At 48.5% G+C, this 16368-nt stretch overlaps 8 protein-coding genes across 8 annotated transcripts; 4 read left to right on the top strand and 4 right to left on the bottom strand.

Annotated features, from left to right (window-relative positions):
• Positions 1-575: 575 nt before the first annotated feature.
• On the bottom strand, positions 576-1934 carry POJ06DRAFT_269118 (kinase-like domain-containing protein; the record flags this gene model as incomplete). Its single annotated transcript, XM_056189353.1, has 2 exons — positions 576-1667; positions 1791-1934. The coding sequence occupies 2 exons, from the start codon at positions 1932-1934 to the stop codon at positions 576-578; spliced, it is 1236 nt and encodes a 411-aa protein (XP_056042499.1).
• Positions 1935-3261: 1327 nt separating this feature from the next.
• On the top strand, positions 3262-4480 carry POJ06DRAFT_255820 (uncharacterized protein). Its single transcript, XM_056187934.1, has 4 exons — positions 3262-3471; positions 3557-3682; positions 3769-3901; positions 3957-4480. Exons 2-4 carry the CDS (start codon positions 3611-3613, stop codon positions 4121-4123), a joined length of 372 nt encoding a protein of 123 aa, XP_056042500.1. The 5' UTR covers positions 3262-3471; positions 3557-3610; the 3' UTR covers positions 4124-4480.
• Positions 4481-5227, bottom strand: POJ06DRAFT_255823 (Tctex-1). The gene is made up of 3 exons (XM_056187935.1): positions 4983-5227; positions 4882-4920; positions 4481-4822 (listed from the first exon to the last, which is right to left on the bottom strand). The coding sequence occupies exons 1-3, from the start codon at positions 5031-5033 to the stop codon at positions 4520-4522; spliced, it is 393 nt and encodes a 130-aa protein (XP_056042501.1). The 5' UTR covers positions 5034-5227; the 3' UTR covers positions 4481-4519.
• On the top strand, positions 5214-6467 carry POJ06DRAFT_126900 (emp24/gp25L/p24 family/GOLD-domain-containing protein). The gene is made up of 4 exons (XM_056184318.1): positions 5214-5540; positions 5597-5679; positions 5755-6048; positions 6133-6467. The coding sequence occupies exons 1-4, from the start codon at positions 5399-5401 to the stop codon at positions 6280-6282; spliced, it is 669 nt and encodes a 222-aa protein (XP_056042502.1). The 5' UTR covers positions 5214-5398; the 3' UTR covers positions 6283-6467.
• Positions 6468-8163: 1696 nt separating this feature from the next.
• On the top strand, positions 8164-8910 carry POJ06DRAFT_282203 (uncharacterized protein; the record flags this gene model as incomplete). The annotated part of the gene is made up of 1 exon (XM_056190010.1): positions 8164-8910. One exon carries the CDS (start codon positions 8164-8166, stop codon positions 8908-8910), a length of 747 nt encoding a protein of 248 aa, XP_056042503.1.
• Positions 8911-9337: 427 nt separating this feature from the next.
• On the bottom strand, positions 9338-10450 carry POJ06DRAFT_255833 (uncharacterized protein). Its single transcript, XM_056187936.1, has one exon. It carries the CDS (start codon positions 9984-9986, stop codon positions 9561-9563), a length of 426 nt encoding a protein of 141 aa, XP_056042504.1. The 5' UTR covers positions 9987-10450; the 3' UTR covers positions 9338-9560.
• POJ06DRAFT_255835 (uncharacterized protein) lies at positions 10451-12402 on the bottom strand. Its single transcript, XM_056187937.1, has 4 exons — positions 12206-12402; positions 11323-12140; positions 11130-11258; positions 10451-11077 (listed from the first exon to the last, which is right to left on the bottom strand). The coding sequence occupies exons 1-4, from the start codon at positions 12297-12299 to the stop codon at positions 10649-10651; spliced, it is 1470 nt and encodes a 489-aa protein (XP_056042505.1). The 5' UTR covers positions 12300-12402; the 3' UTR covers positions 10451-10648.
• Positions 12403-14793: 2391 nt separating this feature from the next.
• POJ06DRAFT_126995 (uncharacterized protein) lies at positions 14794-15970 on the top strand. The gene is made up of 2 exons (XM_056184320.1): positions 14794-15037; positions 15089-15970. Exons 1-2 carry the CDS (start codon positions 15023-15025, stop codon positions 15578-15580), a joined length of 507 nt encoding a protein of 168 aa, XP_056042506.1. The 5' UTR covers positions 14794-15022; the 3' UTR covers positions 15581-15970.
• Positions 15971-16368: the final 398 nt, after the last annotated feature.

Below are 16368 nucleotides of genomic sequence, written 5' to 3' on the forward strand. Positions count from 1 at the left end.
CATCACAAAACCAACAAAACGCAGAATGTGACAATAACTGAAGCAAAGACAATCATTGCAACCAGCCAAGCGATAGGGCAGCAAGGTAGGTAACCTAACAAGATGCCCATCACCGACCAACAAACGGCATTCGCTCAATCGCAAACTAAGGAGTAAAATATTACAATGATAGATTAAGAAGTAATAAACAGTCCGCGCTAACCATTCCAAAACAAACAAAACAACGCAAAACACAGATACATTGCGCCTCCATTGTGCAACAACAACAACAACAACGACGACAACTACAAAGTAGTCATATTTCTGAAGTAAGAATTTCAAAAAACATCGGCCACAGCGACGGTCTCAACGCAAAACAATCTAGATAAAACTACAATGTGAAAGTAAAACAATGCTCTTTCATCCGCACAATCCCTCATGCCATTACATTATATATATGTAAATATATAGATATGAAGTCCCATACGCACGCGTGAACATAACCCATGGCAGCCTTGCAAATTTGGAATCTTCCTTTCTAGCCATTCAACATGACATTAATGAATCTAACTCTAAACCGAATGGAAGGACTATGATTAGCCGCAGCAAAAGACCCCGAACTTCTCCCAGAAGCCCTTCTTCTCTACTCGCTGGCCGTTGGAATGGGACGCCTGTTGCTGTGATGGCTGTTGTTGGGGCGACTGCTGTCCCCGTCTAGTCTTAGAGCCGTGTCGGACGACAACAGGCGAAGGAGGTGGTGGCTGGGCCTGGTTGAGGCGCGCTGCAGTGAGTTGGGCCTGTGAATGTCGTGGTGTGTTGGCTAGCCGCGGGTCGTTAGACGAGTGGTAGTTCGGGTTGGAGTAGTGCAAGTTGTGCGAGTTGGAGTGCTTGCTACCGACATCCCAGCCTTTGCCACCGTTGAGCTTCATCCAGTCGTACTCGCCGTCCTCGACCTCGTTGACCGACCGGAGCGCTTGGGTGAAGAGGTCACGCAAGTAGTCGTAGTCTGGGGTATCCTCGAATCCGAGGTTGCGGACGTACGTCAAGTACTTTTCAAACTGCTCCGGGAACCCTTCGCACAAATCCTTGATCTGCGTCGTCTGCTTCTTCTCGCCAATTTTTTCGTACTTCTGCTTGTTGGTCGCGGCTTTCAGGCCCTGCCATGGCAAGCCGCCGCGCAGGAAGTACATGAACACGTGGCCGAGGGCCTCGAGGTCGTCTCGCCGGGACTGCTCGCGGCCGAGATGTGTGTTGATGCTCATGTACCGGGCCGTTCCGCTCAGGCTCTTGCGCTCGCGGTACGGGATATGCTGCTTTGTTTTCGGGTCGCGATACTGCTTTGCCATGCCGAAGTCGACGACGTAGATGAGATTCGCGTTCTTGGTCCCCGGGCGGCCGACAAGGAAGTTGTCGGGCTTGATGTCTCGGTAGATGAGGTTTTTCTCGTGGATGGTTTGAACGCGGGTAATCATCTGCTTGGCGACCATGACAACGGTCTTTATGCTGAACCGTCGGCCGCACCAGTCAAAAAGGTCTTCCAAGCTGGGGCCGAGCAGGTCGATGACGAGGATATTGTGCAGACCCTCTTGGCCAAAATAGTAGACATTGGGGATGCCGACGCAGCCGACGAGGATTTTGTAGGTCCGGTATTCATCGCGTAGCTGTGGGGCGTCGCTCTTGCGTGGTTCCTGGGACAACGTTAGCAACAAGTGACGACCGACAGATAGAATGTATCCGCGACACCATCGCATCAGGCAGATGCTATAGCAGCGATGTTGCACGCGAAACGCAGAGAGGAAACAAGAACGTACGAATTTTATGGCGACTTGTCTGTTGTTAAGGAGGTTCGTGCCCTCGAAGATGACCCCGAACGAGCCCTCGCCTATCTTCTTGCCGACACGGTAGTGGACGCCGACGACGTTTGACGAATGCAGCTGACCTGGTGCCGAGCTCATGGTTGAGTAGAGCGCAGTCGAGGATGTGATGAGGGAGAGGGTGGGTTGCGGATGATAGATAGTTGTTGTAAGAGCGGGTTGAGTGGGCCAGGAGAAGCAAAAGCCTGCGACAAGACAGCATGCGACTGAGAATCCAAGGGGCGGGACGACCAAACCGGGATTGATGTGCCCTAACCCTGGACGAGAGCGGGTCCCGGCCTACGATTTGCACAGCCACATTTGCCGGTAGTCGTCGCCTCACACTAGGCGGCGGTCATCTCCTACACGGTCGCCGCTGTCACGCTAGTGCTGACCCTTGTCCCACACTGCGCCGGTGGCAAAACAACCAACACAATGGCCGCAAGCCACACCTGTCTGAGCTGCACTTTAAATAGCAAACTGACGCGCGGCTACGCTAACAAACAGTTCGCGTTGTCCGCAGGTTTTTGACGAGAGCGGACCACGACAGGTAGTTTTATAACAGAAACTAGTCTATGCCGACGGACGCGCAGATAGCGTAGGTTCAGGCAGAGTCGCTGTAATCGGTCAGGTCAGCGATACCGGAATAATGAGCCGCGTGGCGACGAGCTTTCTTCAAATGATTCCGACTGCGCGTGACGACGCCCCTGAAAATTTGCCATCCTTAACCCGGTAACTAACTACAATATTAAAATAATACGATTGGGTTGCGACCTGGACATTGCACTCTAGTTACTGGCATGAAAAATACGCTGCCTCAAGTAATTCGTTAATTAGTAGTTACTAGTATTTCTGATGGCAGTCAGATGAGCGTCAGTTGGGGCGAGAACGTGCCTCGGCCTGTATCGTATCGTGCTGGGAAGCGACTGTTCTGATTAGCTAGCAGCTGCACGGTCGATCGATTCTACACGCCAGTCTCAACGCAAACAAGTTGCCAACAGCATTCATTCGTCGTGTCAACGAACGCGACTGGTTGTGCAATAATCTATTCGTTCTCAGACGTATCTTACTTCTCTAATATATACGACAGTAGTACTCGCAATGTCCTCCGCGAGACAGAGTTGGTACCTGCGTATCGTCTATATATCTGCTGTCGCATTCACATCTACTGGTGGTGTAGCTTGCACATAAGTGATCAGATAGACAGACTATTGACACACAAGGAAATATCCGCCTGTAGATAGTTCAATATTCGACGTCATAGTGGTCATTACCTTGTGCCATTACAAATGTCGATATAGCACATTATCCATCGCCCTAACTCGCACTTACTCCCGCAACTGTGACGCGGCCATGATGAAGAATCCACGTGGGCCAGGCAGCGCACCTGATTGCGCATTTGTGCCGTGCCGACCGCACGAGACCCTTGCAAACAAAGAACTTCACCTTTGTATTGGCTTTTGACGCCTCGTGGCCGGGCCCATTTGACCAGGCCACTTCCATGCCTTCCATCACCCAAAAGCTTCGGTGACCACAAAGCTTGCTGTATAGTGCTCATTTTCTTCCCCAGTCGACCTAGGCTTTGCCTTCTCCTGTCCGTTTGGTCAGTTCCGCTCACAGGACTTGGTAATAACAAGTTGTAAGTTGCGTCGTGTTTCTTGGCGTCGGAGCGATTGTTTTGAATAAATTGTCGGCCGTGTCCTGACTAGAAATCATCGTGACAGTGTCATTACCTTTTCGAGTCCCGGTGATTTGTACTTCCAATAATCTCTGTCCCAATGTCTTCGGCTGCCATCATGACCGGCCCCCCCGGCAAGCGGATTGCGCTTCCAGTGCGCGTCGAGCCAAAGGTATTTCTCATTCCACAAGTTTACCTAGCGTTGGAAGACGCGGGGTTAGAAACCTAGCAGGAACGTATCTCACGTATTGGTCCCAGGTCTTCTTCGCAAACGAGCGTACTTTCCTTTCATGGCTGCACTTCACTGTGATTCTCGGCGGTCTCGGTGTCGCGTTGCTCAACTTTGGCGACAGAATCGGTCGCGTCTCTGCCGGTCTCTTTACCCTTATCGGTACGTCGTCGCATGCTTTCTGATTTACGTATCGTGCTGCTAACACGTGAACCAGCCATGGGAACCATGATTTACGCGCTAGTAACATACCACTGGCGCGCAGCCGCCATCCGACGCCGCGGAAGCGGTCCTTACGACGACCGATTCGGTCCTACGATGCTCTGCTTCTTCCTCCTCATGTCTGTCATCATCAACTTCTTCCTTCGGGTCACCTCATCATGATCGATATTGACAACGTCGTCTTCGGCCAGTCAGTGGATCTCTTTCCGCCGAATTGATGTTAAATAAAAGTTCTGTGGAGTGTGCATATCATGAAACCATCGTTCGTAACTCTATAGAATATTCTTCGCTTTGTGTTTTACCATTAACTATCGTTGACTTGTTGGCAATCATGTTTTTTGCATATTTTTGTTTGTAATAGTACTATTGTTGTTGTAATCTTTGGTTTAATGTATGGTTAGGCTGGTCGCGTTTTGGTGTGCCAAATTTTGGTCTTGGCAGCTTTGGTTGTCTCACGTCATGTTCACAATTATCATATATAATCTTTCTGTACGATTATGCGCACATAGCGGCGGAGTTTCCTCTATTCAATATCCTACAATGCTTTTAACCAACAAACTACTCCCTTGAGATCCAGGCAATGCTAAGTACAATATCCAACCCACGGTCCTTATCCCCTCCGTTCCAACTAAAATTATACATCCCATCCTTGTCATTATTCCAGTAAGCGCCACTCGTGGAATGAATTCCTCTCGACAGCGCCGTGACGTCGCGTTGTATGATGGTGGTGTAGACAATGAACTTATGGGTCGAGCAGGCACCGATCAGCGACTTCAGCACCGCGTGGATGATTTGCTCGTTCCATGACGACGTCCGCGAGTGGTCGTATACCGTGTCTGGTGGTATTGTTTCTGAACATGCCTTTACTCGCTCGTTAGTCCCTCACCTCAAGCGCAAATCACTCCTAAGACCAAACCGACCTCTGTGCATATATCACTCAACTTGGACAATGAAATCGGCTGCAAACCCCAATCAGTACACACGCGGAACAATTCCACAACTCAGCATGCTTTTGGCTCACCGTATTGGACGACAGTTTCGTGCTCTCTTCCGGAACCCGCGGTGACGCCATTTCCGATCCCCACGATCTCGAAAATATTTCCCGATTTATATCACTCAGCGCAAACGCCACTGGATGAAATAATTTTTTTTGTGTTTGTCTACTTTAGCAGCGTAGACAACAACGAATCGCCAAGCGCAACGCGGTCCTTTTGTATGTAATCGTAGAGTAATAAACCCCGATATCGGTTCATGTAAAATGCAAAACCCTTACCCGCGCGTCCCTTCACGCTACTTTGCGTGTGTATCGTGCAAGTCCAGTACGTTGAGTCTCGTTCATTGTAATATCTGCCGTGGACGTTGGCAGTTGACTATATCCCAGATTTCATTGCTAGCTTGAATTGCGTCGATAGTCACAGGACAGAATCTAGATCGACAATGCGCGCGACCGTGATATCGTCGCTCGCGATGCTCGTGATTTTGATGATTACGAGCAGGGTCGAGGGGTTGTATTTCTATCTGGAAGGATCGGAGCGGAAATGCTTTTTGGAGGAGCTGCCGCAGGACACGTTAGTTGTTGGTATGTCGTGTTTCCTCACTGGAAGACAGGGATATCGATATTGATGACGGCAACAGGATTTTATAATGCCGAGGAGTTCGTTCCTGAGACAAACGTGTTCGTCCAGCCAGCTACTCTAGGTGTCCAAATCACAGTCGAGGTAACCGGGCCCCCTAATCTTTCATTTCTATGCCCCGTCTTCTTTGCCGCTCACTCACACGCGCCATTTTGACAGGAAATTTTCGACAACAACCACCGCGTCGTCAACCAGCGCGGCGCCGCAAACGGCAAGTTCACGTTCACGGCCGCCGACTCGGGCGAGCACCGCATTTGCTTCCAAACCAACGTCGGCGGCTCGGGCTGGTTCTCGCGCCAGGCCGTGCGCGTGAACCTCGACATCGCGGTCGGCGAGACCGGCATGTTGAGCAAAGACCACACAAAGTCGGAGCAGTTTGCGACGTTGGTGGAGAAAGTCCAGGAACTGAATCATCGGCTGGCGGACATTAAGCGCGAACAGATGTTCCAGCGAGTGAGTCTCTCTCTTTCTTTATTTTGCTTTACTTGGGATCGGGCGGTTGTTTTGTTTGCCGGACGATCGGTTAATGACATGCAGGAACGCGAGGCCGAGTTTCGAGACGAGAGCGAGAGAACGAACGCGCGGGTCGTGCGGTGGAGCATTATCCAGTTAATCGTCATTGGCGCGACCTGCGCGTGGCAGCTATCCCATCTTCGAGGATTCTTTGTTAAGCAGAAACTCGTTTAGGCTCGGTTGCACATGTCGGTTTGATGGTGGACTGATCGCGGGGTGAGGGCGTGTGTATATATAATGGCATGAATGTAGAATTTATGAGTCTATGAGTACGACTGTTATGTTCTCTGCTATGAGAAGCAAACGATTAGAATCAGGTCTAGATACGCGTACATATACCCAGCCATCACAAAGCGTAACTAACCGTCAGATGGAAGAAGGGACTCCAATAATATTTACGAACCTGATAGAGACAGCATAATTATCATTTTACGAAATAATGCTTTCATAGATCAATGAGAGCAACCCACAAAACACATATTATGCGCGATGTTGGAGACAGTCCTGAGGATTTCACTGCCGAAATTTGCCACGGCAATCCACCATTCGGTTCCCACCCGAAGGGTCACCCTATGGTCAATTAATAACCTCGACTATTGATCAAACGATGTTCGTTATGAATTACATAGAAGTAATGCTTGAACCTCTCTTCGCCGTCATGGTGGCGCCCATAAACCGCTCCTTCTTCCTACAGGCCAAGGATCGGCTGATGTTGTAATCCAACGGTATCGAGTGGCCCAGTACTAGGCCAATCTCCACTATCCGGGCCGAGGTGTGAAAGTCACCGTTTTTTGGGCCAGTTTCTAATAATAAATTGATCTATCCAGTGCTACGACAATAGACTCAAGCTATTTAATCACAGAAGTGCTAGTCAGAAATTGCCAACCTCATCGCGTCCATAGACGTCTACACATGGCAGTCCACCACCGTAAGAATCACGGGCAGTCTCTAAATGTATGAGCCGATTGATTTAAGCGGACCGCGCCAACCGGCGCCTCCGTGAACGCGACCGCCTCATCAACTGACAGAGGCAATTCACACCTTTGGCGACAGTGAGGCCCAGGATCCTCTTCCAGGTGTACACACATCGCGCATTCACGACCATATCGCGCTGCAATTCATCGTATGTGTCCGCCGCGCCAGTTTAAATGACCAGCGTCAAAAAACCTTGCTCACAGTTAGACAAGCGAACTTCTCCATCTGTGTGGTGGTCCGAATGGCCCGGCAGTACCGCTGTCGCAGTTTCAAAATCAACGATGGAAACGATTACTTATAATTGCTTGATGGGATCTTTTCTTGCTCGAGGCCCGAAAAAAACTTCTTGCCAGTATTGAGGCAACCTGGAACAGATGGCCGCGACTCGCAATAATGTGACCCCATGTTTGCTCGAGGTCTTTCATAAAGGCCATCATGCGTTTGGGAGTGCCATGGATGCCTTCGATGTTTTCGCTTCTGCCTAACTACCTACATACAGATATTGTAGTCGGACTTGTTGGCTAGCATTGTAGCCCGTGCACTTCAAAGTTAAATCATGATTAGAGACATTTGGGTTTGGGACTCTCTGTGTCCCGGCGCTAACCGGCCACTTTCGCCGGCCAAATTGGCCGACTAGGCCAACCTAGGTAGGTGGTAACTGATTGCAAAGTGTCAGTTACTAAAATACTCTCAGGCTTTCCTTTCCCCATAATCTTGTTTGTGAGGCCAAAATGGGCCGAACCATCCCTAGATGCCTTTGCACAGTCGCGGAAGCCAATGTCAGAACAGTGCCATATCTCGGCGAAAATGGTCAAGGGTGCGGAAACCCACATACTCACCTACCCTCGGTGGCACTATCTGTCATGGGATCCGGGAATACAGCAAGATGGACGTATCTGGAAGGATATATTAAAGCCCAGAGGGCAGCGCGATGCATCCGGCGTTGTCTCATCATCAGCAGCACCAGTGCGAGACAGGGCATCTCTGGAACAGCTTTCGATAACTGTATCGCTCTCTAGAACTCGGAGCGAATCATTTCCCCTTGGTTTCTAATCAGACGCAACTCCAAACTTCATCGAAATGGCGACTGCTACAGCCACTCCAATCGCCCTCATCTCGGGTGCCAACCAAGGAATAGGCCTCGCCGTTGCCAACATTCTCGCCAAGGAGCACGGATACCACGTCATCGTCGGCTCGCGCAAGCTCGCCGCGAGCGAGAAGGTCGCCGCCGAGCTCAGGGCGGCCGGTCATGCTGCATCGAGTGTCCAACTTGACCTGACCGACAACTTTTCCATCAAGGCGGCGGTCAAGACGATCGAGCTCGAATTCGGTCACCTCGACGTGCTGATCAACAATGCAGCCGTCTTGATGGACGCGACTTGGGACAGAACTACCGGCGACCCCTTCGAACTGTTCCAGGCCACCTTCATGCCCAACGTTGTGGGCACGGCCGCTCTGACCGAGCGTTTGATACCCCTCCTGCAGAAGTCCACCTTGCCGCGCATTGTGTTCGTGTCAAGCACCATGGGAAGCCTGGAGGTGTCGCGTGACAAGAGCACTCCTTGGTACAACATCGACTACAAAGCATATGACGCGAGCAAGGCGGCGGTGAACGTGCTTACACTGAATTATGCTCGCTTATTGGAGGGCAGCGGGGCCAAGGTCAACTCGGTTTGCCCTGGCTTGGTCAAGACCGCGTTAACCCACTATACGGAGTATGGTACTTCGCCCGAGGTCGGCGCTACCCGCATCGTTGAGATGGCGACGCTGGGTGCAGACGGCCCGACTGGTACCTTCAGCAGCCGTGACGGCCCAGTTCCGTGGTAGAGTAGGACGATACTCTCGAACCGTGTACTAAGTGTGTTATTCTGCTAGAATAACACGGCATCTTTCAATGGAACTGCATCTTAATATCATTCGAGAAGTCATGACATCGCGGCGGTATGGCACTAGCCAGACGAATGTAATAGAGCCATTTAGCAACTGATTTTTTGACCCCCTTATGGGAGAGCATTGACAAGCAATCAACCTTCCATACAGTCATTAGTTACCTTTGAAAGGATTAGTGACAGCTATTATTTATTAGTGACCAAGTCTAAACTCGCAAGAAGACATCACCTTATTTCCTTAGTTTGGAAATTTCCGTACAGACAGGCGACTACACTCAGTGAGTGACTCTCTCTAAATTTATTGCGGATAACTAATCCAAATAAATTCAGCGAACTGGTAGGCTTTGCCTTTTACCTGTAGGAACGCCCGTTTGTCTACTTGCACTGAGGAGGCATACTCATCTCTCGTAGTGAGTGGTACACCAGACTCAGTGAAGCCAGGCATTTTATTCTACTTCACAAACACCAATTTATTTAGTGACTAGGTCACTAGGCAGTTTATTTAACCTCACTAAGGTTATTTGACTTTAGTGATAACACCACAGCAGGGTTAGCGATACTGTCACTAAATCGAGGTTCTATAGACACCTAGCAAGAAGCAAACGAGGAAGGGTGCTCAGGGCACCTGACGTCAATGTATGCGCTGTCGGATACCAGCAGTACACCTATTTTGTTAGCTAGTCTCCCTAGGCTTCTCGCTACGAACAGTTTATAGTGTGCCGCCATGGACACTAAATACAACCTAAACATGGAGTTCTTAGCTATTGCCTCAACGATCCTGTCGTCCATCCCCGCGCTCACCAAACTACAGAAGATTGGCCTCAGTGTACCGTCCACAAAGCTCCAGACTCCCGGATAGCTGCATTTCGCTCGGACCGCCTCTGCATACCGCATCAGACAGTCCAGTGTCAGCCTGTGATCATCCCACTCTAGTTTTCGCCGGTACCGACGGACAAGGTGGTCAATAACGTCTCTGAATACTAAACAGAGCCAACTCGGCGACATCCCAAACATATTAGCCAGATCACCGTATCTGACTGGGTAAGCAAGTCTGCGAAGAACAATGCGGAGGGCCGTCAGTGGTTCGCGGTGGCATCGTTGACTCCATTGAATCTCGTGAAGTCTCAGATGCGGCAAAATTCCATATATCTCTGCTTTAGAGAACCTAAATTCATACTGAACTCTATTATCTCCAAGCGGTCGAGATCGAAAGCGACTTTACGGTAGCGCGGCGGGTGATATGGACGGTGCTGACTTGGAGCCATGATTACTTCCTGGACATCCTCACGCGTGGTGATGCGGGCTAGGCCGGTCATCATAACGCTAGCCATAGTCAACATAAGAAGCTGTTGCTGACGATGTCGGACTAGGAGATAGTTGGTGAGCATGGCGAACTGAATCGGGTTCATGAATCTTTTCATGAATAATAATAAATATAAGACAAATTTTCCGCGTCCGTACTGTTCACGGACGCGGCGCGTCGCATTAGAGTTTGGCCAAATTACTCAAATTTGATGAGAATTTTTACAGCGTGCTAAATTACTTCAAACCTGAAAATTTCGTAACCTCTGTTCTTGGGTTTAGGTTCCCAATTAGGAAGGTGGCGCCACATAAGATATGAAAAATCCAAACTTGCTACTCTAATCAAGAAGTTTGCTTCTTCCTAGTCGCTCCATCTAGACAAGAGAGACGCAAAGGCTCATCAAAGTTCCAAGTTTGTCTGTGCTCGCATCCCAAGCATCAAGCAGAAAGGCACTCATGGGGTCATACGACTGCCGATGAGCATCGACTAGTGCACCAAGATTCCACAGCTCTCGTCGAATTCGGCCCACCTCATGGAAAGCCAGCTCGCTCTCCCACTCTTCTCGGGTGCGTGCTTCCCACATCGTCTTGGCTGAGCAGACTGGCAGGAAATAATTATAATCGTAACTAGCACACTCGGCCCCGTTTCTGACGGAGACGATGCGCGTGATGAGAAACCAGAGGCATCCTAGCCGTCGCCGAGACTCCGCAAAGATCCAGTCTTCCCACGTGGCGCTGGGATGCATGTGGTCGGGCTCGGCAAATGGACCGTTAATCAGATCCTTGAACCTTATGCAAAGAAGCTAGGTATTGTCAGCATCGAAATTTCCAACAGCGTGGTCGGTTGCGTCAAACCTTGAAGGTGTTAATCATATCAGCGCCTCGCTCGCTGGTAAGTTCATCTTGGTCTATAATAGCCATAATCATGTAGATTAGTAGAGCTTGTGCCGCTGTCAGAATTTCTTGTGCGGAGTATGTATCTAGCTATAAACCAATTAGCAAAGATATACGAAAAGTCATATAGGATGTATCGCCTCAGTCTTCCTACCAGGTCTTTGAACCGCTGCGCCTCGGCCGCTATTGTTCGCCAGAGGAAGCCTCGCGTCTCCGAAGTGCGAGCAGTGAATATCTGGGCAATGCTCATGCAGTTTGCTATCTCCTCCGGCATGACAGATCGATGCCACTGGCCATGGATGAATGGCGGGAATGTCTGCTGCCGTAGCATCATTTGCGGGAATGCACGGATGATTCCCATAGCTAATACGGCACAATGCTGGGAAGCTGGGTTCCCAAGCCGGAGATGCGTAAGGGTACGTGTGCTTTGGTCGCCATAATGAACTGTGGCAGTTAATTTCGGCGGCGTCCATAATACATAGCCAAGTGACGAGCCGGCGGTTTCCCGAGAAGATTGCTCTAGCTGAGGACGGTGGTTTTGCTGTATCACATCTGCTCCGAAACTCGCATATGTCACAGAGTTCAATCCACTGTTGAAGAATGTTCCACTCGCGTCCAGATCGGAGATGAACTTGGTCACATCCTGAAAGGAGCCATCATCTGTGCCGAGAACGTCGGTTGAGTGAACACAGTCGAGCGATGTCGAAAGGTTCTCTCCGGCGTCCCACCTAGCCAGAGAAGACTGTGTTGGGTCATTTGAGATCATATTAGCAGCCCCGTGGCTTCCTTTATAATCCCTTGGACGGTCGTAAATGCATGGAATGTCCCATAAGAGGCATCTTGAACAGCTTGGATGCTCAAAACTGCATTTTGTCTTTGTAGTCCTACATGCATGGCAAGACTTCTGGCGGGTCGTTGGATTTGCTCGGAATCGACGACGGCAATAGGAGAGGTGCCGGTTGTACGAGTGTTCTACGGTCAAAGTGAGCAGTTTTGCATGACGCAAGAATGCCAAAAGGGCGGCGAGAGCGTTTTACCCTTTATGAACGCCTTGTCGCAGAGAGGACAGAGACTAAGAAAACCGGCTGTTGCCAACGAAGATGATTTGAATGACTGAATTGAAACGTCCATTGCTAATGTCTATAAAGAGTAGTGAATTTGTCAAAAAGATGGTCTGTTTCGTCCGGGAGGAGGCCGTCTAAAATATTAAAGTGTATTATTAAGGAGATTATGGAGAGTAAACCAACCATTCCTCTTTAGGACTAGCCTGAGTAGCCGTCGGTACCCATCCGCCGAGCGTCAGTACCTCCGATACACGCAAGTTATTATCCACGGTAACAGTGTTCACTATTGGCAAGCGGAATTTATTCGCTTCAGGATAAGCATAGGGATTGATACCGTCAAGCTGATGTCCATCATGTTGATCCACAAGCTCTGTAAGGATCCATGAATCGTTGAGTTGTTTCTTGAAACGCACCCTCCAAGGACAGTCACAGAGCATGCTTCGAGCAACTTTATAACGGGTGAGGCCATTGTCTCCTTTAGTCCCGACTTCCAGTGGGAGGTTACCGGTGTCTACGCGTTATAGCTGGACTTACCCGAGTTCAGATCGGAGATGGGAGGTACTGACGCTCGGCGGATGGGTACCGACGGCTACTTAGGCTAGTCCCAAAGAGGAATGGTTGGTTTACTCTCCACGAATCTCCATTATTAATAAGGGTGAGCTTGTGGACATGTCGCAAAGGACCATCCTGGATTTCAGGGGCAAATTGTTCGTGCTCAGACTTATACCGTGCAGTCTCTGAATTTCACTAGACCGCATTCTGGATCCCAATCTTGTCTTTGGCGATCTTCTTCTGATCGGGCCCAATTCGCTGTAGAGAAAATTACGTTCACACTAAGTCGAAAACGGCTCCACTAGTAACGTAAGGCTAGAACATTAGTCTTAAATCTGGGATTGCTTTGTCAGTATCGCCCGACCCCCATCGAAGCCGACTTCTGCGAGATTTCTGTTCCTCGTAATCACTTTCGACGAATCTCTGTAAATGACTTCCTAAAGATCGTTCGGATTCGGCAGATTCCAATGGAAACTGATTGCACTATCTACTATGCTCATTTAACCAATTATGAATAGCTGCGGATGGGTGAAAGATCACAGATAAGGATGAACGATCCAAGTATATCAAAGCTATGAGATGGAGATAATATTTTACACGAGCAGCATCTTGAATTAGTTTGGCCGTTCTAGGTTCGACTATCCATGCCAGAGACTTATCGGTTTGGCATAACCTCATTGCTAACTCGCACAGTGATCATGCCGACTGAGAGATCGACATCCTTTAAACAACATCTTCAGTTATAATTATCCACTAGTGTAAACTAGCTATTTGCCTGTTTGTATTGAGATTGGCGTATGGTAGTCAAATAAACTATGTAAAATATACTCCGACAGACTGTTTTATGCGCGAATACTGGAGCTGTTCAAATTTTTTTTTTTCATTCCAATTTCTAGTTGCTGCATCTGGACCACTCCAGAACTCGTTTTGCGCACGAAATGATTCATATATTGTGATACCATGATCTTTAACGCTCGTTGGGGTATTCTAATTGCGCCTTGGGGTTTTGTTACCGTAACGGAGTCATGACTTTCATCAGGCAAGAGTACTATTGTACTCATCGGACGACAACTATACCTCGTGCCAACACCTTATACTGGAACAAGGCCAAATGAATATTAGCCGAGTCTGGACGACCGGATTCCACATCGGCTCTAACACTGTCTTGTGATTCGATGGCACTGCCCACCATAAGATATATTGCGTTCATCGAGGGAGCGCAGTCCAAGATCGCACTCATCAATATTCCCCCCCAAACAGTTGCTGGATTCGTGAAACCACTTTGCGCTGCTGTGGTCGGCATTCTGATGTCAGCCCACTGATTTCCGAGAAAAGTGGCTTTAAGTGCCAGTAGTTTCTATAAGAAGTCGCGCCAGGCGGGGAGCATTCCCAAATTGCGACAGAAGGTGAATGTTCCACTAAATGTTATCTAGCCAGACCTATTAGCTTAAGACAGAAAAGCATGAAATGAAGGTCAACTGATTTCGTTACTCCAGGCGGCTACAAGTCCTGATCTGAAATAGGCATTCACTATCCACATTCCTCTTCAAAATCAGAGGCATGACTTTCAACAGAAGTAGGGTGTACGATGTCCGTTTCATAGATTGAAGAGTTTGTCGAACGAACTCCGGCAGGGCCGTGACAAAAGCACACACAAAATGTGATTTAATACAACCTCATACCTCAACAAGCTGTACATCGACGGACTTGGTTGGCGTTGATCAACATACAGGTCTCAATCCAGCCATATCCTAAGCAAGACTATTACAATGTTGATACGTCAACCAGTTCATCTGAAGGGGATGAGCTGCTGGTTGCAGTAGGATCGTTAGCAACAAATGATCCTGTTGTGAGACGCGAACGCATCACAAGTAAAGTTTCGTCAGTAGTAGTGATAATCACACATGGCGTAGTGAACATGAAGAGAGATTGAATTACTCATCTCAAGCCATAACGATATAACATACCAAGTTTATGCCCATTCCATACCATATCATCTAATATTTTGCGTGTCACGGTAAACGAGATTCGTACGTGGCAGCTTGATCCAGAACAAAATCCGGGTAACGGAAAACCCTTCAAGTGGATTCGCGGCGAGTGAATTACAGTCGCAATGCGACATTGTCTTTGTTAATTACACTTTCTCTAGATTTACAAGCTTTCTATTGTTCTATTATATCTTAGGTTCATTTGAATTTGTTGAGAAGAAGAGTATATATATATATATATATATAAGCAATGTCAGACTCACAGGTTTGCCTCCCTCATTAGTATGTTTGGATTCGTCGATCTAACACAAACCAGGACGACCTCGAAGCCATGAAAGCTCGGGTGGCAGAAATGGAAGCGGAAGCAGCGAAACTGCGGGAAATGCAAGAAACTCTAGAAAAAGAGGGCCACGATCTTAAGGAAGACAAAGAAGATGTGGATGCGCGGAGCATCTACGTCGGCAATGTCGACTACGAATCCACGCCTGAGGAAATCCAGGCGCATTTTCAGAGCTGCGGGACGATCAATCGGGTTACAATTTTGTTAGATAAGTATACGGGACACCCGAAGGGCTATGCCTATGTAGAATTTGCCGAGCCGAGCTTTGTGGCGAATGCGTTGGTTTTGAATGAGAGTTTGTTTCGAGGGAGGAATTTGAAGGTCGTGCCTAAGCGGACGAATGTCCCTGGAATGTCTGCGCGAGGTCGTGGACGGGGTAGAGGGAGGGGAAGAGGTGGGTACGCACCTAGAGGTGCATATCGCGGGGGGTATCGTGGACGGGCCCGGGGCGGATATGCGCCATACTAAGTGTGCTGTGTTTATACCGATTGTCCTTGGGATCGCTTTACAGTCACTTCAGTCGAGTTTGGGTAACCGGTTAAAAATGGGAATGATCAAAGAACGTCTGACGGTGTAAAGACGGTGACGGCTATATCTAGTATCATTTACCAGCTATAAGAGATGGATAATAAAGATATGTGGGACGATAAAAATATAGTAGACAAGAAATTATGAATACGAGTAAAGAGTAAAAAGGACTAATTGTGGTAATCAAAAACAACACACGATAAGAAAAAGGATGACGAAGGAATGGGCGCACTGTGAATAGCATTTGACGTCTGATCTAAAGGAAGAAGTTCAATTTCTGGCAGTATGGACACATATAGCAAAGGGGACTGTCTGTATTCTGGTATTGGTATTTGTGCCCTGAATTACTGACATTGGTATATGCATGAGCCGTAAATCCAACGTTGTGTTTTTAAGCGTCGGGGTATCGGTGATTGAGAAGCAGACCAATGAACATTGTATCACTCAGTGGGAGAATACTAATTATTTGTCCATATCCGACTGCATATGACATAACTACCTCGATATGACATCTTCGAAAGCAGTATTATAGGCGAATAGATTTACTAAAGCGGAATGGCTGCAAACTCATCTCCGTGCGGCAGCTATAAAATTGCTCGGAGTTGCAGCATTACAAAAGCGGCTGCTTTGACTTGATAAATGTAATTGGAATCCTAGCGCCATTGACAGAATTCGGCACGCAACTTGTCCTGGGCGTGCATTACTATTCCCTTATCGGGTTATCGTGT

Source organism: Lipomyces tetrasporus, assembly GCF_029532465.1.
Source record: "Lipomyces tetrasporus strain NRRL Y-64009 chromosome Unknown POJ06scaffold_7, whole genome shotgun sequence".
Lineage (NCBI taxonomy): Eukaryota > Fungi > Ascomycota > Lipomycetes > Lipomycetales > Lipomycetaceae > Lipomyces > Lipomyces tetrasporus.